Genomic DNA, 23,553 nt, shown 5'->3' with positions numbered 1-23,553 from the left:
GAGTTTAGTTTTAGAGACTTTCAATCCCCTGAGTCCCAGAAAGTTCAATAGTCTTACACTCTCCTTTCTTACATCTTCCTCATGTTCCCCTGCCAAAAGCAGATCATCTGCATATTGTATTAAAGTCACTCCCGGTCCTGTTTAGTAATCTTAAAAAAATTTGTCTAATGCCTGGCCAAACAAATTTGGAGACTCTGTGAACCCCTGGGGTAGCACTGTCCACCTCAACTGTTGTCTCCTTCCCGTATCAGGGTCCTCCCATTCGAATGCGAAGTAATCCCGACTTGCCTCGTCAAGGGGGCAGGCCCAGAAGGCATCTTTTAAGTCTATGACACTATACCATAAGTTGTCAGGCCCCAGTTTACTCAGGAGTGTATATGGGTTTGCTACCACCGGGAATCGAGCCACTGTGCGTTTCTTAATTTCCCTTAAGTCATGCACTAACCGGTAAGTGCCATCTGATTTGTGCACAGGGAGTATCGGTGTGTTAAAGGGTGACATACGTGGTTCTAGCAGCCCCTTGCTTAACAATCTATCTACCTCAGGTTTCAATCCCCGCCGACCCTCGAGGGATATAGGGTATTGCTTTATTTTAACCGGGATCTCTGGATTTCTAACAGTAACTGAAAATGGAGCTATTTTCAGTTGTCCCACATTCCCTGGGTTATACCATACTTCAAGGTTTATCTTCTCCTCGTCCTCCACCCTCAAGGGGCAAAGCTTAATTTGCAGTTCCTTTTCCACTACCTCTATGCATATTCCTAATTCTACAATCATATCTCTCCCCAGCAAATTATATTCGGATTCTGACACTAGTAAAAAGTCTCCCAGCCCAATTTTTGATTCTGATTCAACTGTTACTTTCTTAATGACCCCTACCTCAAAGGGTTCTCCCTTCGCTCCCATCACCATAGCAGTTTCTTTAGATAGGCTACATCCTTTTGGCAAAAACTGAATGGTTGACCTTTCAGCTCCTGTATTGACCAGGAAAATTATTTCCTGGCCATGGGGACCCACCTTTAGTTTTACCAAGGGCTCTTTATGATGTTTTCGGGTCCCCAAGAGATAGAGCCCCTGACCCCTCTAATCTGTCTTAAACTCCTTTTCATCCCGGATCCTAACCCTACATTCCCTCTAAAAATGTCCCTTTTTCCCGCAGTAAAAGCATACTTTGATGTCTTGCCTCTCTTTTGGATCCTTAGACTCCCCCGGTGGCCTTCTCTGCGCCTCCCTTCGATCCTGACCATTACTTTCTCGTACTGCAGCAACCATCATTTTAACTTGTCGTTTTTGACTTTCCTCTTCCCTTCGGACATACACCTTCTGTGCTTCTCGTAGCAGCTCATCTAAACCTCTATCCTGCCAATCCTCCAGTTTCTCTTATCATCCCAAGATTTTGACACAAAATGTACCTTCAACACCGCCTGTCCCATTTGGCCATCTGGGTCCATTCCCGAATACAACCGGAAATTCTTCCTCAACCTCTCTAACCATTCTGTAGGGGTTTCATCCTTTTTTTGTCTTTCATTGAAAGCTTTATTGATGTTTCGACCTCTCGGGACTGATTCTCTGATTCCCTGAATTATAATTGTCCTCAGATCCTGCATATGTGTTCGATGATGATCCCACTGAGGATTTTGAAGGGGCCATTTGATGTTAGCTAGAGGGCCCTGGGCGTGTTTGGCATCCCAGATATGCATACCTTCTCTCCTGATCATATTTTTCTCCTCAACAGTGAATAGGATGTTCAAGATGGATTGTACTTCATCCCAGGTGTACATGTTAGGACCCAAAAATTGATCCACCCTCTCGGCAACTCCCAGTGGGTTTTCTAATAAATGTCCCATTTCCTTCTTAAACTCCCTAACGTCCCCTGAACTAAGGGGTACAGATATAAACCCTATTCCTGCCAGAGGGCCCCCCATAGGCATTTCTCTTGATGGAAATAAATTCTCTTGTCACCCTTTAGACCTGCTTCTAGTGATGGGTCCCGATTAACTGGAATGGTCCGAATCCGAATCCTCTTCTGGGCGAGATGCACTAGGGGTAAGTGCCTGGGGTGGTGGCACATATGGAGGGGGTGCTACCAAGTTTTCCTCCTTCCTACTTCCCTTTTTCTTTCCTTTCCTGTCTTCTGGTTTCTCAGTTATCATACAATTTCTATTGTATGATATTTATTAAAAATAAAAACTTCAGGACGGGCTACCCAAATCCTTGCGTATTCACTCTCCTCCGGACAAAAAGGTTTTTTGGTGTTCACCCAAAAATTTAGCTTTTGTTTTACCCAATCCTCCGTTGGTCCAAATATCGCCAGAACATGTTTTTTGAAATTTCCTTCCCACCCCATACCTCTAAACAATAATGCATCATCCTGGCCTTATCCTTACTTTCCGTCCCAGGGAAATGGTTCCAATTTTCTAATACAAATCCCAAAGGACTGTCTCTAGGTATGGGTGGGAGTTTAACTTCTGCAGGAGGTTTACTCTTCCCCTGCCCCATTCCTCCGAAGTGCCCTCACTCACACAGAATTTCTCAGGCTTCCCCTGTTTCGTGGCCCTCGCGGGTCAATGGGAACTCAGGGTCCACACTCGCTTGGGGAATCTGGCTGCCAGTTCCCCTCTCACACACACACCACTCGTGGTACTCCGGGATCCCGACCCCGCCCGAACGGACCCCTTTTACTTACGCGTCCCGCGTCTTCGTCCGGACTTTGTGCACAAAATTTAGGTTCGTCTGTCGAGGTTAGGACGGGGTTTCCGTCATCGGGGACACCGAAATGGATCGGTGGAGAGCGCCTCCCCGCAGGCGGAGAACCCGCTCCGAATTCTCGATCCGAGTCACAGCACCGCTTCAGCCCTTCCGCAGCCCCGCTCTTCCCTACGGGCGGCGCGCGGCGCGGCCTCACCGGAAGCGGCGGCGCTCCGGCCGGCGCGGCTCGGCTCGGTGGCGGGCGGCGGAAGACCCGCCCCCCGCGGCGCGCTGGCCAATGGGCGCGCGGGCCCGCCCCGGCCGCATCAGCTGATGGGGCAATGTCTGTTGACAGGAGCCGCCCGGGCCGCGGCGCTGGGGTGAGCGGGGCTGGGCCGCGCCGGGCAGCGGGGGCGCCGCGCCCCCCGGGCTCGCCGGCCGCCCCCGCCCCGCTCCGGGGAAGGCAGCGGGCGGACGGAGGCTGCTCCGGCTCGCTCTCCCGGCTCGGCGGCCGTGGGGCGGGGAGCGGCCCCGCGGGGTGGGGGCGCAGGGAAGGCGGTGGGCCGGCCGCGGGGGGCCGGGGGAGCCCCGGGGGCTGAGGGGGCTGCGGGGCGGCGGCGCGCAGGGCCGGGCCCGGGGGTGCCGGGGATCCCTGTGCCGCCCCGGGGGCCGCGTGATGATGGGGTTTGCGTTGGCTTTGTTTGTTTTTGTCAGATGTGAATCCAAATGGAGCGGTCGGAAGGAGGCGAGCAGAGCCAGCAGCAGCCCTGGGGGAAGCTGATCCGGCTGGGTGCTGATGAGGCCGAGCACGTCCTGCTGCTGAAGAGAGAATGGACCATCGGGCGCAGGAAAGGTGGGACGGGGGCTGCCTAGGGCGGTTCATCCCCTCCTGGCCTTTCCAGCCTTGGACTGAAACTAGTTGGGTTTGGTGCTTTCAGCTGTTGGAGGCGCTTGCCAGCCCTCCCCATATTCCTAATTTACCTCTTAACTGTGTGAAGAGGTAGTTTTTGCTGAGCTTTTCTTTTTAAATGTGCCTTTTAGGTAGTCTGTCTCAGTTTGTATAAATAAGGAAAACCGAATGTTGATTCAGAAGTTTCTGTGCTTCGGTCCTGTTTACTTTCTCATTTCGTTTCTGTGGTTAAAATAAGTTGGAACAGCAATGCAAAATGCTTTGGCTTCACAGAAAAGAAAACACCCACATAAAAGCCCTTAATTCTTCTGGCCATATAAAGACTGCCAGCAAGTACTGAAAGTTTCTCTGAGAGTCAATTTGAAAGCTCTATTCCCAGAGTCTAGGACTTGCCTTTATTTTAAGGGGTTTTATGCTGATTGTATTTGAAACAAGGACTGAAGTGTTTTCAGTTTCTTTTACTCTGCCTTGACAGTGCTAATTTTCTTTTCCCTGTTCATCAGTTCAAGCTAGTTGGCTGATTAGTCACTTCCTGTAAAAATAGTTGTGAACAAACACCAGATGCTATAGCTCTATGAGAAAGGCAAATAGTGGCTTGTAGGAAAAATGTTTTGCAAATTTACAGTTGGTGATATCTTTTGAGATTACTTATCATTAAGCTGTGGGTAAATTTTTCAATCTGATGCCTGTTTGAGGATTGTCTGGCTGAAAAAAAAAGGTGAATTCTTCCTTTTTCAGTTGCTTTCGTAGCTGTTTGCTGATGGATTAATTAATGGATGGTTATTAGAATACCAAATTGTGACTTTATAAGCAGTATTTATTACTCTCCAGGAGCATTAGAATTACTTGTTTGAGGTGGTGGCTGCTGCTTTCCTTCTGGATCTGTTGTTGGGCAGGCTGAGATCAGATCACCCACAGTGTGAATAGGTGAAGGGGAATCATGGTTATTACTTATAACTTTGTTGCAAGCAAGTACTTTGGGTCCTTTTTGATAAGTCAGTGGAGAACCTGGAGTGTTGTTTTGAATAAACAGTATTAAAGTGAAGTAAAAAGACAGGATTTTCTCAGAGCCCTTGAGTTCCAGGTAGGAAGGTTTCTATCCCATCATCGTGATACTTCACCTGTGTAGCCCTAAATCTTAATCCTGGATTTGTAATTCTCTTCAGCTTTGTTAACATTAAAATGCTGTAAACAGAGATGAGGAAAGCATTCCTGTTTAAAAACAAACAAAATACTGTAAGGGAGAACAGTGGCAATATTTTTTTTAATCAACTATTGGTTCCCCCCCCAATGCACCAGAATAAAACAGAAGTTAAATCCAATGAAATAGTGTCTCAATGATGTGAAAAAAGAGCTGGGTGCTGTGAGATGTGTGCCTTTAGGAGTTAAACTGAGCACTTCAGATATGTGTGGATTTATTTCTGTACCACTCTAGAACAGAGTAACTGTAATTTGATTTCCATCTGTAGGGCTGGGGTTGGGGGAAAAAGGGAATTGAAACCTCTTCAAATGGAAGCCCCATGTGCTGATAACACATTTCAATCTCACCACTTGTATTTATATATCTCACATTGGATTGTGTTGCTGCCTGTGTGACAGAAGAAGTTTTGAACTATTACAGATGTACATGAGTCAGTTTGTGTTGCATTTATAGCCATGTAAAATGCTGATCTGACTGTGTAATGTGTATTTTTAAGCAAGCTGGAAAATCTGCTTTCTTTTTAAGGCTGTGACTTATCTTTCCCTGGCAACAAGTTGGTGTCTGGAGATCACTGTAAAATCATAGTGGATGAAGAGTCTGGTCAAGTGTCATTGGAAGATACAAGGTTGGTTTCTCAGGGTATTCTTGGGGGGACTTTTGTCAAAAACTCAGCAGCTATTTGGTACTAACCCTGAGCTACCACAATAACATTAAATAGCCTTCTTGGCTGTTGGAACAGGGATTCACCTTCAAAACCTCAAATGTGAAACTTTCCTCTTTATGTACATTGTGGGCACATTCTGCTGGCCTGCCAGTGTGCCCCTGATGGCAGTTCTGCCCCTGCTTTGTTGTCATCTACAAACCTGATAAGGATGGATTCCTTCTCCTCTTCAAGGTTGTAATTGGAGATAAGTCCAGGATATCCAGGATAGGTCCCTGGATAGATTCCTGTAGGGTTAATACCCAGAAGCTGTGGGATGGAATGCTCAATTTTTGGGGGAAAAAAAAAAAAAAAAAAAGGATTAGCTGGGGTATCTGGGAAAGGTTTATAGTTATCATTCTCCAATATAATCCTAAATTTCAGAATGTTCCAAACAACTAACCAAGCCATGTTTGCCATCATGGCAGTCTCAGAGTGTAGCTGTAAATCTCAGCTTGAGAAACTCCCTGGCAGAATTGGTTTAGACTGTTGTTATGACAGAGCAAGCTAAATAAATTGTGTGTGATGCAGAAACTTTTTTTTTCCCCTTACCCACCCTCTGAGGCAGAAGGTGCAGCCAACAGAAAACTAGTAAGGCCAAATTAAAGTTAATTTTATGTATGGTATATTCATGAAAAGGTGAGGCTTGTTGCAAGGTAGTGTAGCTGCACCCATGGAGCATTGCCAGGGAGCTGCTTGTGCCTCTTACACTTCTGTGTATCTAACAAACTAAATCCCTGGAGTGACTGCTTGCAGAAGATTCTTCTGATTCTTCTGGGTCTTCCAATGTTTGTGCCAATTAGCAGACAAGTCCCAAAAAATCAGGTTGAAAGAAGATGATTCTTGAATGTTTGAGTTGGCAGTTCAGGATGCCCAGAGTCTCAGAAAAATACTGCAAGGTCAGCTTTTTCTTCTCTGTAGTTGAAAATAATTTGGAAACATTGCTGTGGTCAAGCTCAGATTTTTCTGGTGAAGAGGAATGCATTGAAGGAGGCAGTGAGTTTGGGACAGTCAAACTGAGTGGACTTTGTTTTTCTGTTGTATCTAATCCAAGGAATATAATCAAATACATGTAGACAGCCAACATTTTATCTTTGGATAGCATAATGAGTTCTTGAATATACTTTGGAAAGAGCTACCCAAAATTTGCAGGTGAAAGAAAATGTGTAGAGCATTCAGAATTATTGAGTAAATAAAAGTTTGAAAGTAACAAAAGCCAAGAGTTAGCAAATAGTACAATAAAGTACTCAGACTCACCCTCTTTTGGGATATGTTTCTGCTTTATTTTCCAAACCATGCACTAGTTGCTTTAGGGTGCTTGAAAGAAAACAAATTGTACAAGCTGACCTAACACAGTGGAGGCTGCAGCTGGATTTCTCCCAGTAAAAGCAGTTTGGAAGACTCTCCATTTTGAAAAAGAAATTTTAAAGGCAGCTAGTGTAATTTCTTGTTATTTTCTAGGATTCTTACCTTTTAAGATTTTAAGTAGTAGGTGATGTTTCAGATCAGGAAACTATTTAGACCAGGCTGTTACTCACAAGACAGGCAAGCAGACACTTCTTTTCTGTGGGTGAATTAAAAGTTGATCTGCAGTTGGTGCTGGGGGCCCTTCTGCTACTAAATTGTCCTCATCCTCTAGTTAAAACTATGTCTGTGAACGTTGAAGGAGTGGAAAATCACAGTACAGAAGGGATTCTGCACCTCAATAGAATTCAAAACTCATTTAGTTTACAGTGTATTCAGGATTACATGCACTTTAATAATAGATAACTGTTAACCCAGAAGCTTTAACATAAACTACATTCTTTTCCTGGATGAATGCAAATAATTATTAAAAATTATTAGACATTTTTCTTGGATATGAAAGTTTCTTACAACACATGAAACATTAATCTACTTCAAAAGTAACCCTGTTCTGAGTGAAGCTGTTCATATCAATTCTGCACAGCAGATGGGATTGGGAAGTAAACAGAATTTATGTTTTGTTGATGAAACTGTAGAGTCATCAACCACATTGGAATTGAGTCAAGGTCTGATTTTTTTTTCACTGTTTAAAAAAGTGACATTGGAACCTTTTGTGACACAGTTTCACAATGAAGACAGTTTATATCTGATAGTATTGTTTTTCTTCTCCCCTTGAGAAATGGTACAGCCAGTTGGCATCAATTCAATACCAAGTCCTAATGAATGGCCTTCATATTTGGGATTCTCATTTTACTTTGTACTTATTTGATGGGGAGTTTAATTTGAAACATCAGAGGAGTGTACAAATGTCATAATTTATCATGTGTGTCTGGTTAAAAAATACCCACAACATTAATCTGGAATGTCACCATATCTGTTAAAAGCCTCATGCTAAAGCCTGGAATTGGAAGTGAAAGACCAATACAATTCATCTGGGATAGTTGAATCTTTTTTTCCCTTTGGTTGTTGGCTGAGAGAGAAATGCAACTGTTTTAGTTTACAAATGCATTGGAGAAAAGCTTATGATTTTCTGTGTTAAGTGATATCCATTTATTCCTACTTCATTTGGGCCCATGTCTGCCAAGTAATTCATTAGTCAGCTCTCACTGAAGTCTGTGTAACTACAGAACTGAAAAGATTTGGCTGTCTGTAGTCAATTTGATGAGCAGGGTCTTGCATAGCTATTTCTGCATCTTGCTTTGTGAGACCAAGCCTGAGTGGTTACTAGATGTATGGTGTTTTGGGGTTTTTTCTTTCCCAAAAATACCTTGTGTTATTGTCCCCCAGAATAATTTCTGAACTTGGCAGTCATGACAGAGTTACTTCATCAAATACATTATTGTGACATTTTACCCCCTATGTTTAGTGAAATGGGCTAGGAGTTGCCTGTAGAAGCTAAAATTCAGTGAAAGACAAGTCTTGTTACTTCAATTTTGCTGATTTATTATAGAAGAAGGTCTAGAACACTTGGGGTGGATGGGAGATGCCTTCTGGAAAACTGAGGAGGTCAAATTTGATGTTTCCTAGTTTTGTTAAAGGACCTCTGCCAGGTTACTGTAAACTTTACTATTTATTTGATAATTGAAGGAAATACAATTTTTGCTTCAACATAATCTTTTAAAATATGTTTTCACTACCATCAGTATGAAGTTAAAAATCAGCATTGTTTTTAACAGATGGACTAACATTCTGTTTTCCTCTTAATTGCTGAACTTGGGCAATCATTTAGTGATTCCTCTGTTCTGCTGGTTAAGTGCTTGTGTCTTTCAGCCTAGTCAACATCTGTTTGCCTGAGGGGAAAAAGACAAGTAATAAATAGTTTTCTTGCTTATAAGAGAAGCTTGAAATTTCATCAAAGTGACCCGAAGATATTTTTTTTTTTTATTTCTTGAAAGTTTAAAGACGCATTTCTGGGTTTTTTTGGTATCTCATTTCTGCTGGATTAGTTGATTCAACAACATAGACTGTGGAAGCAGCTGCAGCAGCAAGACCAAGAACTTCCTTGATCACAACTTGCTGTAGTGCTTCCAAATGGCTTGTTTTTCCTTTTGAACTTTGAATTCATACTTTTGTGTCAGAAAAGAGGAGGGGGAAAGTGCTGATTCCAAAAAAAATCCCCTGCATAAGGACCAGTCTGTGGTGCCCTGGGCACCTCCAGGAGGTGGCAGCACAGCTTTGCTGTTATTTCTTGCAGCTGCTCTGCAGAAAGGGAAGATCAGATATTTTCTGTTTGTTCATCTTTGGTACCAATTGCAGAGATTTTGAGTGGCAGAAGTCTGAAATTTGAGAGGGCTGCAGCCCTGAAGGATGCTTACTGCAAGTGAACTGGAATTATTCAGTCCTTGAATAACTTGACTTCGGTATAAAACATTAATGGCTTGTGTATACAACATCACCCACAGTTATGGGGATAAAGAAATTAATCAGAAATGCTGTGTTTTCATTTTCCCTCGTTAATTTCTTGTACAAGTATTGAATTTTTTATCAATATCGATGTAATTAATTCCAACTCATCTTTCATTATCTGTGACTTTTTTCCACCTCGTTAACTTCTCACTTTCAAGTTGCAAATAGTCCAAGTAAACTCACAATTTTAGGTTTTTTCCTTTTTGAAGGAGGAGGGGTAAAAAAATAAACACTGCATGGCATTTCTGACTATACAGAAGAAGTTCCTTTGTCACAATGTCTTACAAGATTCCCAGTATTAAATGGAGAGGATGACCTGGAACTTTTTGAATAGAACTTAAATTGTCCTTTTGGGTTTCATACTTGAAGGGTGGAGACTGTTGTACAGAAATCCTCTAATTATTTGAAGATTTTGGCTAAATATCAGATCTTTTGTCTGTCAACTGCCATCTCTTTACCAGTAGCTGCAAATGAGCTTTGAAGTTCCAGTAGCTCTGTATTTCTGTCTTTGGGGGAGTTTGTTTCTAGACTTACTTTTTTTTTTTTTAGAATTCTTTTTTTAGTCCACCTACTTTTTTGGGACGCAGCCAATAATTTTTCTTCTTGAAATATATTTTGTGTTTTCCTTTCCTTTTCCTGTGTAATTATGAAAACATTTATGCTAAGTTATCTTTTATTTCTCTTTACAGTACTAATGGAACAGTAATTAATAAACTGAAAGTGGTTAAGAAGCAGACATACCCATTACAGACTGGAGATGTGATCTATGTTGTTTACAGAAAAAATGAGCCAGAGAACAGTAAGTGAATAATACTTTTTAAATGGCATGCTTAGTCATTTTCTTTTGAGTCACGAGGGAAAAGAAACATCAGTATAATAAAATTGAGTAGTTTTGTTTTAAAGAGAAATATGTTTAAAAACAAACCCCTAGAGAAGAGGTCATGGATGTGCCAGTTTTTACAGAGACAAATCTGAGCAACTGTCTGAAATTTAAATGTGCCTAGAAGTAATTTTGGTAGAACTAATGCATGGAATGGATTAGTAATGAGGTTCTAATCACATGTCCAGTGCTTCTTTTAGAAGTCAAATTGCTGGAGTAGTTAATGATACTTTATATATCCCAGTGAAGCAGTTTTTGGCAGTAGGAAAGTCTGCAGAAGCTTTTAGTTTTTTGTGTATGTTGGCTTTTTTTTTATTTTAAAGAGGCAAGAGGCAAAATATGGGGAGATAGGGAAAGCCCTCCAGTGAAAATAGATTTGGTAAACCAGGAACATTGCTGTATTTACAATTTTCATCCAGTAATAAACATATGAACTGTTAAAAAAATTCTAGATACATACTCACTGTTGAAATACTTCCTTTATGAAATTGCTGTTAATTTATATATAAACAGATTTATGCTGTCTGGTGTAAATGTTACATGAAGTAGTGATAAGCTGTTTTTCTGTCTGTGTAGTTTGTCTCATAAATCCTTTCTAAGTTGTCACTATTGCACTTGATACTACTTAGATGAATCACTTGGGTGAATTTTCCAGGCAATGATCTGAATCACTGATTTCCATTTGGGTTAATAAGTAGTTAAATCACCAAGCCTCTAGTTTTGCTTTTTCAGCTTTTCTATCTTCAAGAGAAGAATTTAGATTTGGCATGCCTGTTTGGCCATTCTAAGTCCTCCTGGAGGAGACAATATTTTAACTTCTCATCAGAAAAACTAAGACTTATTTGGTCGTGGTTGGAGGTGACAGAAAGTAGCCAGGTAGAGGAATTTTTGGAACTACATTAAATTGAAGTAAGATTGAGAAGAAAAGGATATTATCCAGTTGGTTTTATTAATAGATTCTAAATTAGTTTCTGGCTGCAACTTACAGCATGTCCTAATCTGTATTTTCAAGAGTTCATGTATCTCAGAAAGAAATGCAATAATATTGATTGAAGAGGTTGAGAAGTGATCTCAGAAATAATAAGCTTCTTTGAAGAACTTTGATTCAAAGTATCAGTAAAAATACAGTCTGTTCTGACAGAGCAGATTTTAGGTTTAGGAAATGATTAAGCCTCTGGTTCCATAGCTGGCACAAGTTAAACATCACACAAAAGCTGCTCTGCCTGGTTTCCTGAGAAGAAAAGATCTCGCTGTGCTGCTCCTAATTGCCTCCTAAGTAGGAGTATTAACGTGGTGCTATTGAGGTGACCCCTCATTTGCCTCTTCCATTATCAGACACTTTGGGGATGCAGCCACTTGTGAGTAGAAGTTGTTTATGTGGGATTAAGTTTAATGAATTTTTACTTAAAGAGCATGATTAATATTTTTAAATCTCTTGCAGATGTTGCTTATCTTTATGAATCCTTAAACACAAAACATGATGCAACTCAAGAACCAGTAGGTAAGGAAGTAATTCAAGATCCATGAAGAGGAGCTAAGCTCCAGTGACTAATGTAAACCTCTTGAGAGAGTTTGATTCCTTGGAATTTTGAGGCCATGATGTGGTGACTGTCACACAGATATTTTTCTTTCCTTTTCCCCCTTCCAACTGTAGAAGTTAATGTAGAAAACCAATGCCATGAGACCAAAGATACCTCAAGTACAGGAAGAAGTAATGATGAGACCCCAATTACCTCATCACTGTCAGCTACTCAGTCTTGCTATGAGGAACCACAGCCATCTACTTCTACATCAAACCTCTTTAATGCTTCTTCTACCTCTCCACTTGAGTCTGCATCTGTTCAGCAGGATAATCCGTCCACATCTGGTGAGACTTGGGTCAAGTATTTAAAGTCTGATCACACATTCATAGAATATGCTGAGTTGGAAGGGACCCATCAGGGTGACTGAAGCCAGCTCATCACTGTTATTTTAGTTTTTAATTTAAACAGATTGATTTCTTACCCCTATCCCAGTCTTTAGAATTAGCTCTGTAAAGTTCTAGTGAAAATAAAAAAAGCTGGATATATGCATTTTAACTATCTCTCTATGAGCAGGTAGGGTAAATTCTGATGGATGAGTGGAGGAATTGTGAGAATTCCTTTATGCAGTTCATTGGGACCTCATTGGCTCTGATGGAAACAAAGCTTCCCTTTGCTGTGATCCCAACCTGTTACGTATGATCAGTGTTGCATAACTCCCGCCTGGCATCTTTGTCAGGAAGACCTGGTGTGGATAATAGTCTTAAGAATAAATACTCCACAACTGAAAGAGGAATGGGGATTTTAAGTAGGGTTACACAACTAATAGGTTGTTTTCCCCTGGTCTTCCAATTAGTCAGATTGGTTCAGAATGTGTTTAGTAAGCTATGCAGACTTTGCTCTTCTGCTCCACTTTTTCCTATTCAGGTGTTTGGATTGATGCATGTGCCTTGTCAGGGTTTAAGTACCTTTTGTTTTCACATGTCCCATAGCTGTGTGCAGCCATGTTGATGTTTCTGTTTTTATTTTATAGGATCACAGTCCTCGGTTGTCACTCCTGTGCCTGCTTTCCCTATCTTAGAATCCATGTGTGTAAAAGCACTGCATGACAAGCGTGAAAAGCTGGATGTGAATGCTGAAACTTCTGCAATTGCTCCAGAAAACACTGACAAAGAAAATGCAGAATCAGATTCTCAAAGAACAGGGGAGGAGGAAGGTTTGGAACCTGCTGAGAAGAAACTAAAACGAGGCTAGTACACTACAGTATTCTGCAACTTAACCCTCACCCCCTCCCCTCCAAAGTGAGTTATGACAGCTGTCATCAGTCCTTCAGCTTATTTCTAGTGTCTCACTTGATTTCTGGTCCCATGAAAATAATGTTTTCAGTAGCAGAAGCTGTAGTGTGTAAAGCAAGAACCTCTTTTGGGACCATTGCCAGTGAACAGTGAATCAGTACATATCTTCTAGGGATTTTTAAAATACTTGAATAAAAATAAGCTTAAAAAGCTTTAAAAACTATCTTCTGTCTTTGTAGATGAAGATTCTTGTCCAAATCTTTCACCAGTAGCTCCAAGTGAATGTATAATTAAAATTGGCTCTGAAGATGCAAAAGCATCAAATGTGAAACCAGATAAGATGGAAGAGACATTAACTTGCATTATCTGCCAAGAACTGCTGCATGACTGTGTAAGGTATGCAAGAGTGACAAAAGTTTTAATCATCTGGTAATAATGCTTGACATTCAGTGACAACTGTTTGAGGTCAGGATAATCAGCATTTTCACAAACTCTCTTGATTTTCCTCTTCCTACCCCATCTACATAGTCAAATTAATGCCAAATAGTTTTTTCAGTGTTATGGATGTATCTGAGAAATGAAATATTTGTATTTTGACTCCATTTGTTTGTTTTCCAGCTTGCAGCCTTGTATGCATACTTTTTGTGCTGCCTGCTACTCAGGATGGATGGAAAGATCTTCTCTATGTCCAACTTGTCGTTGTCCAGTAGAACGTATTTGTAAAAATCACATATTGAACAACTTGGTTGAAGCTTATCTGATTCAGCATCCAGGCAAGTTGAACAGTGTCTGTGGCAGAATCCAATGGATTTCACACATGAGCTGCATAACTGATATCTGGATACACTGTCTATAAAATACCTGTGTGCTTTCTCTGATGTGGCTTGTCTTGAAAACAACAGTTAAGTTGCATGATCCTAGACTTACTTAACAGAGAGGGGAATTTAATTAAGATGATCTAGAACTCTCTCATCCAAAAAGTCTTACAGAAATAAAACCACAATGATGGTAACTGTGTTAAGAAAGTAGAGTGCAGATAATGTCAGGTGTTCCTTTCTCTGGAAGTTTGAATTTGGTTCTCTTGCCAGATAAATGTCGCAATGAAGATGATGTTCGGAGCATGGATGCCAGAAACAAAATTACTCAAGACATGTTGCAGCCTAAGGTGCGGAGATCTTTTTCAGATGAGGAGGGGAGTTCTGAAGATTTACTGGAATTGTCTGATGTAGATAGTGAATCCTCAGATATCAGGTATGTCTGGTTTTAAGTTGTGTGCTGAATTAGATGTGCCTATGTTTGAATGCACAGACTCACAAACTGAGCTAGTTTCACAAATGCTATTATTGCTGATAGTGTTTCTGTGATCATTGCCAGGATCTGTTTTCAGATTAAGTTCATTCTTGACAGTAATTAACCTGGCAGTTTTGCTGGCCATCCTTTTGAATCTTGAGCAATTAAGCAAAAATTAGAACTTCCTAAAAGGTTCAGTTTGTGACCATCAGTTCTGTGTTGAATTGTGGAACAAAAAAAGGCAGGTTTCTGGCTAAGATCTTGTCAGGAGATAAAGCAGTCACTGATCCTATGAGTGCATTTGCAATGACTGTGTTTTATGTGTCTGGAATGCTGCTTTCACGGGGTGTATGGTACCAAAGCTTGACTTAGGAATTCCCAAGTACCAAAATACCTCCTGTTTATTTTCAACAGCAAACACTTCTTGCTCACTGTCTACAGAGGAACAGAAGAATTCTTGTAGATAACTATTCCAGCTTTGTTCCTCTCTTTTGGTCACATTGCTCTTTTTTTTTCCTTTTGTTTAAAACTTCCTGAGGAATACTACCAAACCCAAAGTTTTTATCTGTCACAACTACAGCAGACTGCAGAGTTGTAAGGTACTGAGTTACATGAACTTTTATCTGTTACTGAATGAGGGAATCCTGAATTTAAACTTTGAGTCTAACCAGCCTTGTCTAGCATAGTGATGTAAGTTGTATTTGCATTTGTTTGGTATAATGTCATATGACTTTTTGTTCTTTCAGTCAACCATATATAGTATGCAGACAGTGCCCAGGGTACCGAAGACACTCTGTTCCAGCTGTGTCTGGCACAGGCCAGGAAACAGAGGCAGGAGGAATGCAGGCTCTGGGAGATGCTCCATCAACCTCTGCCAACTTCCCTGCAGGTCGGTGTCACACTGTCCCAGCAATGCAGCACTAAAATACTGCAACTCAGACACTCAGGGCAGAGTCACAGAATGGCTGGGGCTGGAAGGGAGCCTTGGAGACCATCTCCCCTGAGCTGAGCAGTGAGCTGTGTTAAAACAATGAACAAAGTTAGACATGAGCAATTCCCTCTCACAGGACTGTGAGAGCAGCTCCACACCAGTGGAAATACAAATTGCAAATACAGTGTTTGGCTGTGATTGTCCAAAATGGGTTGCTGATGGTTGATTAGATGGTTGTAAAGTTCTTAAACTTTTCTACATACTGGAATATTTTGCACACCTTTGCAGTTTAGAAATCTGAATACTGTTTTTCTGCTGTTTCATAGAGTCTTTGTAAAAAGGTTGCTTGTTACTTTGAGATTTTTATGTTGTTAATATTCACTAAGATTCCTCATCCAGATTGCAATTGTGTAAATTGCTAAATCTTTTTTTTTGCCTTTTTTTTAACTCATCCAGCTGTCCAGGAATACGTGTGTCCTGCTCAGGGAAGTCATGTAATATGCACCTGCTGCTTTCAGCCCATGCCTGACCGAAGAGCAGAACGTGAACAGAATCCTCATGTTGCTCCTCAGCAATGTGTGTGCATTTTTTATTTTAGTTTCTGCAGAACTAACTCTCTCCTTATTTATTATTAAACTTAAATTTACTTGGAAGGCTGTTTTTTATATGAATCTTCTTTATTTGGAATCTTGTCATGACAGCATGAAAGAATCTTCCTTTATGGAATTTATTAGTCCTTTAAAGAATGTATTTTAAATGAGAAAGTTGTACCTTTTTTGAACCAAGTTTATTAGGGCTCTGTTGTTACTGATTTATGAGAATGGTAACTGTTGAGTTTTGTTATGTTCAGGTCCTTACAGGAGTTTTCTTTGTTACTTTACAGGCACAATTTGTCTGCAGCCCTTCTGTCACTTGTACTGGGGCTGCACTCGCATGGCATGTTTTGGCTGCCTGGCACCATTCTGTGGTATTGTGGAGTAGTTTTTTTTTCTTATCAGCCAGTTCACTTTGCAATAATGTCTGTCTTGAACTTTAAGTAATTTGAGAGACATAGCACATATTTGTAGCACAGTCATGCAAAAAAGGAGCAAGGCCTGTGTCCTCACATCACAAACAAAAAAAAATGAAGTGGTACGTGTCTTAACTTTGAAAGGATTTAACTTTGTCTCTTCATATAATATTTGGCTCAGAAATTACACTTGCTGAGCACAATTCTTTCCAATATAAAAAACTATAATGTATTTCAGTCTAGTAAGAGAATCATACAAGCCAGTGCAAGAGCATTGAACATCTGGTGGTAACAGATTAGAAAAGAAACTTGCCCTCTTGAACATTCAGACTTCTGAAACTCAATGGTTTTTTGACGTTGAAAAAGAAATTAGAACAGTTGGAATGGCTTGGCTGCAGTTTGGAGCTAAAGGAATATGCTTTACTGGCACTGGTTATTTGTGCTGCTTGGTAGTGTTTGTGGACTGAAGATGAAATTGTAATTTCAGTATCTTGTATTTGCCACTAGAAGTTACAAATCACATGCATTAGCAAATGTTGAATGCAGTCATGTACTTGGTGCTCACATGAGCCTGTGCATGTTATTTAAAGAAACAGAAGAACCTTCAGAAAATGTGTGAGGGCCATGGGGTTTGGGTGAGAAATAGTAACTTTTCTTTTTCTTCTTGTTCTGATTAGAAATAAATCTTGGTGATAAGTGTTTAGATGGCGTCCTGAATAACAACCACTATGAATCAGATATCCTAAAGGTATGTCTCAAAATCATTGTGTGTGATACCAAATGCACAAAGTTTAAGATGTACTCACTGATGAAATAGAAGTGATATGCTCACTAATAGTTAGTGGCAATATTGTCACTTGCAGAACCTGATTCTAAAAGGCTGATTAAATGAACTCCAAATAATCATCCAAAATATTATTTAAGAAAAAAAAATTCAATAAAAACATGCCAGAAAAGCAATGCTTTTTAAATATTTTGTCTCTGACAAGTTAAATTTCACACTAACTTGCTTGGAAAATATTTTGCCTCTACTATAACAGGGTTGCCTAAATTAGATAAACTGGAGGAAATCTTGATTTGTGGTAAATGAGAATGTGCCTGGAATCAATTTATTTGCAAACTTTCAGCAAAAGTAACGATCTGAAAAAAAGATACATTTAGACCACCAATAAAACCTTCCACTAAGTATCACCCTAATCAAGTTACAGGTATTTAATTTTCATTTGTAATCAGCATAAACCCATTCTGAAATCATAGTTATCGATAGATTTGGAAACATTTGAGAATAAATGGTTTGCTTTAAGTTTGGAGAACTTTCTAGATTAAACTCTTAAATTGCTCCTTTCAGGATTACCTGGCATCCAGGGGTCTGACATGGAAAAATATGTTAAATGAAAGTCTCTTAGCTCTTCAAAGAGGAGTTTTTATGTTGTCAGGTATGTGCTGTGTTCAGTTTGCACGTGCATGACTCTTTGTCTGCATGTAACTCAGCAATGTTATCAAGAAACTTGGAGTTCTGTGTGCCAATGCAGTCCTGGCTCTTTGATTAAATCTGATTTATTAAGCCTTATATTTTTACAAACTGGTTTTCTCCCCAGATTACAGAATTACTGGGAACACAGTGCTTTGCTACTGTTGTGGCCTTCGCAGCTTTCGAGAACTTGCCTACCAGTACAGGCAGAATATTCCTGCTGCTGAATTGCCAGGTGGGGATTGATTTGCACCATCAGTAAGGAGGGGTAAAGTAATTTAAAGAGTTAGCATCAATTTTATCTTTGTATCAGTGATCTTTTGGCAGTATCATGTAGCCCAGTGCAAATCTTGTTGCAGGGCTAATGCCTTACACTCCTTGCTTTACTTGTCAGCTGCTAAGCTTGCATATAGTTATTTTCAGACTCCCTAATGGAACCCTTTCTTTCAGTATCACTTCTTATCTGTAGAATAAGTATATCTGCTGAGTGGAAAGAGGAATTCAGTAAAATCAGAATATAGTCAACGGGAACCAATTGCTGTAATTAATTTTCCCATTTAAACACATAAAATGATGCATCTTCTGAGCAATTCAACATTTTACCAGCTCTCAGCTAGGAACAAGAATGTTTTCATAAACTGATTCTAAATCTTTGCATTTGCAATTCTCGTATAAAATAGCATTCAAGCAACTGTGCCTCCTTCAGACCTAAATTTGTTTGGAACAGAAGCTGTTCCAACAGTTTGCTTTTAAATATTACTTCTGTCAATTTAGTTCTTGCTGTTAGCAACAGCTTTCCAGTCTTAAGATGTTGAGAACTCTACTTGTGCTCCTGTGTATAATGAGCAAAAATTGTGTATCTCGTTTGCCCTTAGCATTGCTTTTCAGCTCAGCTGCTGGACAGCTGAGTTGTAATGTATGTGAAGGTGGGAGAAAGCAGCAAACTCTACCCAAATTAATATTTTTTCTTTTGTATGGAAATATATCTAGACAGATGCTGAATGTCTAAAGTCCATCTCTATTAAACTAAATGGTGAAACTTCAGTTGACAGCACTGAGAACCAAATACTTTGTTCATAAGTTTGCATTAACATTAAAAATGAATTTTTTGTCCTTCACTGAGCGTTTTGTTTTGTTTGCAGAAAGTTAAAGCAATATACTTCTACACTTGTTTCTTGCCAATCATGTCTTGTCTCTGAGTAACCACCATTAGCAGTGGCTTAATAATCTAGGTCACCTTTAATGACTTTTGTAATAAATGCAGTATTTCATTTGCTCTTCTTGTAGTGACTGTCACGTCACGTCCTGATTGCTACTGGGGACGCAACTGCCGAACTCAGGTCAAAGCACATCATGCCATGTAAGTTGTACACTTCAGGAGGTGGTTTTGCTTAAAACAAAACAAACCAACTATAACATAAAAAGCAACCTTTGAAGTGCCAGAAATTGCAGCATAAAGCAGGATTGGGTGAGCATTTTGGGATTTTTTTGCTCATTTCTGGTGTTAACACAATTTTTGAAATGAGTGTGTGTTAAGGGCTCTGCCTGCACTTGTAAGTTGATGTAACCTATGGCTGACACTTCTTGAGTCTAGGGTGGAATGATTCTTTTAGTGAAGTGCAGCTTCCATTGAAGAGATCAATTGGTGGGAATAATTAGCAACAGGAGCAGCTTGGAGTATGTAATATAAGCCACATCAGGTTCCTGAGGAGTTTCTAGGTCTTGCATCTCTGACCCAAGGAATCTGGCATGCCTCAAAAATGAAATATTGAGCTTGAAAAGAGTTTAACCCTCCACTTGTCAAGAGTTTTAATACCAGTCTTGGGCTCCTGGTATCTGGTAATTTATGAGAAATGTCCTTCCAAAGTAAATCAAGCTTCTTAAAAATATCAAGGCCTCTGATGACCAATGCAGTTTTATTCTTATAAAAAGATGCACGTCTAGTAAGACAAATATTAAAGACTCTTAAAACAAAAATTTTCTGCCCAAGAGCTGGTTTCAGGGAGGGTTGAAAAATTCTTCTTGCCTTATGAATAATTCTCTAAATTCTAAGTATAATTTAGGATAGAGGAGCTGTTACCCCTTATTGAGAAATTGCCTTAGTGAATAGTAGGTTTTGCAGTATCTTTCTAATGTTGCAATGTACATACACACTTAGCATAATTCCTTTAATATTTCAGGTACTGTGGGTTGAAAATAACCAGTCTGTGCAGCTCAGGCAAGCAGATCATAAGACAGACTTGTAAAATATTCATCTGCAGTCCTTTACAAATTCAAGGGTTTTACCAAATAGCTTGCAAAAATAATTTTGGATGTAAGTTGCAGATGTAATTTGAACTACCAATGCTATCTGTAACTTCACATTATAGGACTGTCTGTGTTCCCAGAGGAGATTTTGTTTTGAAATGTTAGTGTTAATTCAATATCAAAGTACTCAGCAGTCATCTTTGTTCATATTGTGGATAATTTCATCTAGAATAAAAATGACTCGGGGTTTTTTTACTTTTTTTATTTTCTTCCCCTTCTTTCTTTTTTTTTTTTTTTTTTCCCAAAGCATTAGTCCTTCCTAGAACTTCAGTGGCTTCTACTGTTAGTTCCTAAAATCCATTAAAGCAAACAAACCTGTCATACCACTCCTTTATATCCAGATAATTGTAATTTTTTTTTTTTTAATTGAGCTAAATTGTTCTGCTAAGTAGTTAGATTATGTGAGAAGGTTTTTCTGATATTGGATCTAATCCAGCTGAGGGGGAAATTCAAGGTCTCCTTTGCACCATTTCCTGTGACACAGTCAACACCCCAACTTGTTTCAGTTTTGTGTCAAGGGTCACATGGCCCAAGCAAGAGAAAAGCAAGGATTGAAGAGTGAAATGTTTTTGGAAAGTGGGAAGAAGTGCTTGGTGCTAAATTATGTTATCTGTTTAATCCATGAAGACAGGTTTGCCATTCCCATAAAACTTAGATAATACAGGCTGAGAAAAACTTTTTCTTTCCAGAAGATTCTGAGCCACTGAGACAATGTGTTTATGTTGAAATGTATAATTAGCCTGCTTAGTTCTAGTTCTTAATGACTTGTGTAATGCTGTCTACTAAAAGTTACTAAGTCTTGCAGGTGAAAATTAATTCACCAATTCCTGCTTTAATTGCCTTCTGGGTTTGAAGTATGCAGAAGTATAGAGGAATGCTTTTTAATAACAGGTTTTCTGTGTGCATAATAAAACTAATGAGGGTTAGGCAGGAGAGATGTTGAAAATCCTGTTACCTGTGAAATGGCAGTAAAGTATGATCTAAACAGGTTCTGAAAAAGAGATTTTAGTGTGTAAATGGTCTGCTTTAGATTATTTAACATTTAAAATACCCTGTGAAAGATGCTGACTTGCTTTTGTTGCCTTCTGAGAACTTTGTTACATTTTAATACTCTTATGTTTTTCTTTCTTTTAGGAAATTCAATCACATTTGTGAGCAAACACGATTCAAGAACTGAAAACTGTAGTCTGTAGAGAGGGAACAAAACCTGTTACACTGCTAGTACAGTTTAAGGTTTCAGGGGATCTGCTCCCATAGCAGGGAATCATTAACTTTTGCATCAGGTAACCCGATGTGAAATTTTTAATTTGTAGAATTTTACAGCTGTACATGAATAAGGTAGATTTTTTTTTTTCCAAGGTAGTCCAACAAGCATTGCATTCCATGCTCATGACTACAGTGTCCCTCTTTCACTTCAGTGAAGAACACAAATCACACTCACAAAAACCAGCCATATCTTGGGATGACCTAAGAAAAAGGAGTGTATTTGCACTACTTGCGAAGAAACTAAGAAAAATCGTTAGAGTTAAAATAGAGAAGTTTTGTAAAAGTATCTGATGGGTATTTCAAGAGCCATTAATATTTAAGAAGGAAATTGTCAGTGTATATTTGTAACTGCATTTTGCGGTAGTCTGATATTTTGTTGCTACCCATGGCATTTGGGCTAGAAACCACATTAATATTCCTTTTGAAATCATCCATCCAATAAACAGCTGTTTCAACTTAAAGCTTTTACCATATGTGTAGTGTTACAGGGGAGGTAGTACAGTTCCCTTTCTTAGTTTAGACATGTTGATGTTTTTATTCACGTGAAATTGCAAAAAGAATTGCACAAAAATTTGAAGATCACATTTAAAGTTGGGGTAATACTTGAAGCAGAACAGACTTCTGCTAATATTACTTCTGTAGTGTTTTATATCAGAAAACCAAACAGTGCTTTTGACATAGAGCAGCCAGTAGGACACACTGGTTCATTTTCTTATATTTCTTTTTTGGTTTGATAACATGTGCTAAATATGTACCTCTGCAATGCAGCTGTTCTCTAGCATGCATACACTGATAAAAATGTAGAAAAAGCTATTATTTAAAACAGAATATAGCAGCTTTACTGGAAGTAGCAATCTTACAGGAAATAAGTGAGTTTGGACAAATTGTAGCAATATGGAGGCGTTTCTAGGTAGGATAGAGATAGGGATCATGAAGGGCACACTGGTGTCACTAACATAAGAAATGTAGATTTTATTTCCATGCCTTCTGCAGAGCTCATTCAGGAGATGTCCCAAGTGTCATTAAAAAGAAAGAAATCCTAACTTTCCCCTTTCCCTACAAATTGATATGATTTAATCTATTTCATCATAATCTGGTTGCTAATGTTGACAAACCTCAACTGGGACCAATTTTGTTTTCATCATACCTAGAAGAGTGAAGCAGACCAAGAAGAAAGCATACTAAGTTACCTCTGTAGAGACCATGTTGTTTTTAAGTATGCCTTATTTTATGAGCAGGATTTATACTTGGATGTTAAAAAGTGTACACACAGTATCTTGTGATATAATGGAGCACAAATGATGCAGCACATCATGTCTACTGGTTGCAGTGAATTAAACAACTATTTCCAGTAATGCACATCTTAATATGAATGCTAATTAGAATGATGTCTTTCTGTTTAGATATTTTGTTTTTGAAAATAGCTGTTGCAAGGATGGGTCTGTTGACCATGCCCTTATGCTATTAAAAATACACTTTGGTGTGGACTGCTCTTCCTAATCTCTGGGCATTTTCTCCTGTGAGTAGGATTGAATTTGGATCTGGAATATTACTTGAAACTTCTTTTAACAACAACAGTGTGTTTCTGTCTTTTAGTATTATTAACAGTGTTCTGTTGCTTCTGTATTTGTATTTTTATGTTTAGATTTTTAAATGGTTATTGTATCTTCTCAGGACAACCATTCCCAGCTGGTTTTGATCTCATTTTCATCTCTGGCTGTGCATGTAGCAAATTGAGTGCAGTTGTGGAGATCAAGCCTTTGCACATTATATGCAGAAATGTGCTTTACATTCTCATTCACCACTCCCACACCCCAGATGGGCTTTCAGCACAGCCTTGTCACTGTGCTGGTGTTCAGGCCTCTTGTGCTGAAGTTGTTTTGCTGGTCAGGAGTAGCTTGCACTTACTCAAGTTATATTTGTGTAGGGGTGTATTGTGTGACCATAAAAAAAAAAAAAAAAATTGGGGGAAAAAACCCAAACAGCAGAACTCATGTGCTTAACATCTAAAGTACCTGTGCAGTAGATGTTCTTTAAATTCTTTTTATAAGCCCCTCTTCCTTTTCCCTGTCACAGGTGATTAATCTGCCTTTCTATGCATATAGGGTTGTGGTAGTGCAATGGAATGAAGGGATTTTTTTTGTCATTTATATTGTACCTGGAAGAGATCAGAAATTGACTTGCAGATGGGGAGGGTGAATAAATCCTGATCTTT

At 39.5% G+C, this 23,553-nt stretch overlaps 1 protein-coding gene across 1 annotated transcript; it reads left to right on the top strand.

Moving 5' to 3' along the window:
• The first annotated feature begins 2,913 nt into the window (after positions 1 to 2,913).
• Positions 2,914 to 22,838, top strand: CHFR (checkpoint with forkhead and ring finger domains). The gene is made up of 18 exons (XM_079322922.1): positions 2,914 to 3,068; positions 3,403 to 3,541; positions 5,325 to 5,424; positions 10,059 to 10,168; positions 11,691 to 11,750; positions 11,904 to 12,116; positions 12,803 to 13,018; positions 13,304 to 13,460; positions 13,683 to 13,837; positions 14,153 to 14,315; positions 15,101 to 15,243; positions 15,742 to 15,861; positions 16,169 to 16,252; positions 16,972 to 17,042; positions 17,643 to 17,730; positions 17,893 to 18,000; positions 19,053 to 19,125; positions 21,207 to 22,838. Exons 2-18 carry the CDS (start codon positions 3,415 to 3,417, stop codon positions 21,247 to 21,249), a joined length of 2,031 nt encoding a protein of 676 aa, XP_079179048.1. The 5' UTR covers positions 2,914 to 3,068; positions 3,403 to 3,414; the 3' UTR covers positions 21,250 to 22,838.
• Positions 22,839 to 23,553: the final 715 nt, after the last annotated feature.

Source organism: Erithacus rubecula (genome assembly GCF_903797595.1).
Source record: "Erithacus rubecula genome assembly, chromosome: 19".
In the NCBI taxonomy this organism is placed as follows: Eukaryota; Metazoa; Chordata; class Aves; order Passeriformes; family Muscicapidae; genus Erithacus; species Erithacus rubecula.
The sequence above is the reverse complement of the archived record's forward strand: the minus strand, read 5'-3'. Positions and strand labels throughout refer to the sequence as shown.

Excerpts from the sequence above, each read along its gene's own strand:
- CHFR (XM_079322922.1), top strand. The coding sequence starts at position 3,415 with ATGGAGCGGTCGGAAGGAGGCGAGCAGAGCCAGCAGCAGCCCTGGGGG. Across the intron at positions 3,542-5,324 it reads GACCATCGGGCGCAGGAAAG|GCTGTGACTTATCTTTCCCT; the intron begins GTGGGACGGGGG and ends TTTCTTTTTAAG. Across the intron at positions 10,169-11,690 it reads AAAAAATGAGCCAGAGAACA|ATGTTGCTTATCTTTATGAA; the intron begins GTAAGTGAATAA and ends AATCTCTTGCAG.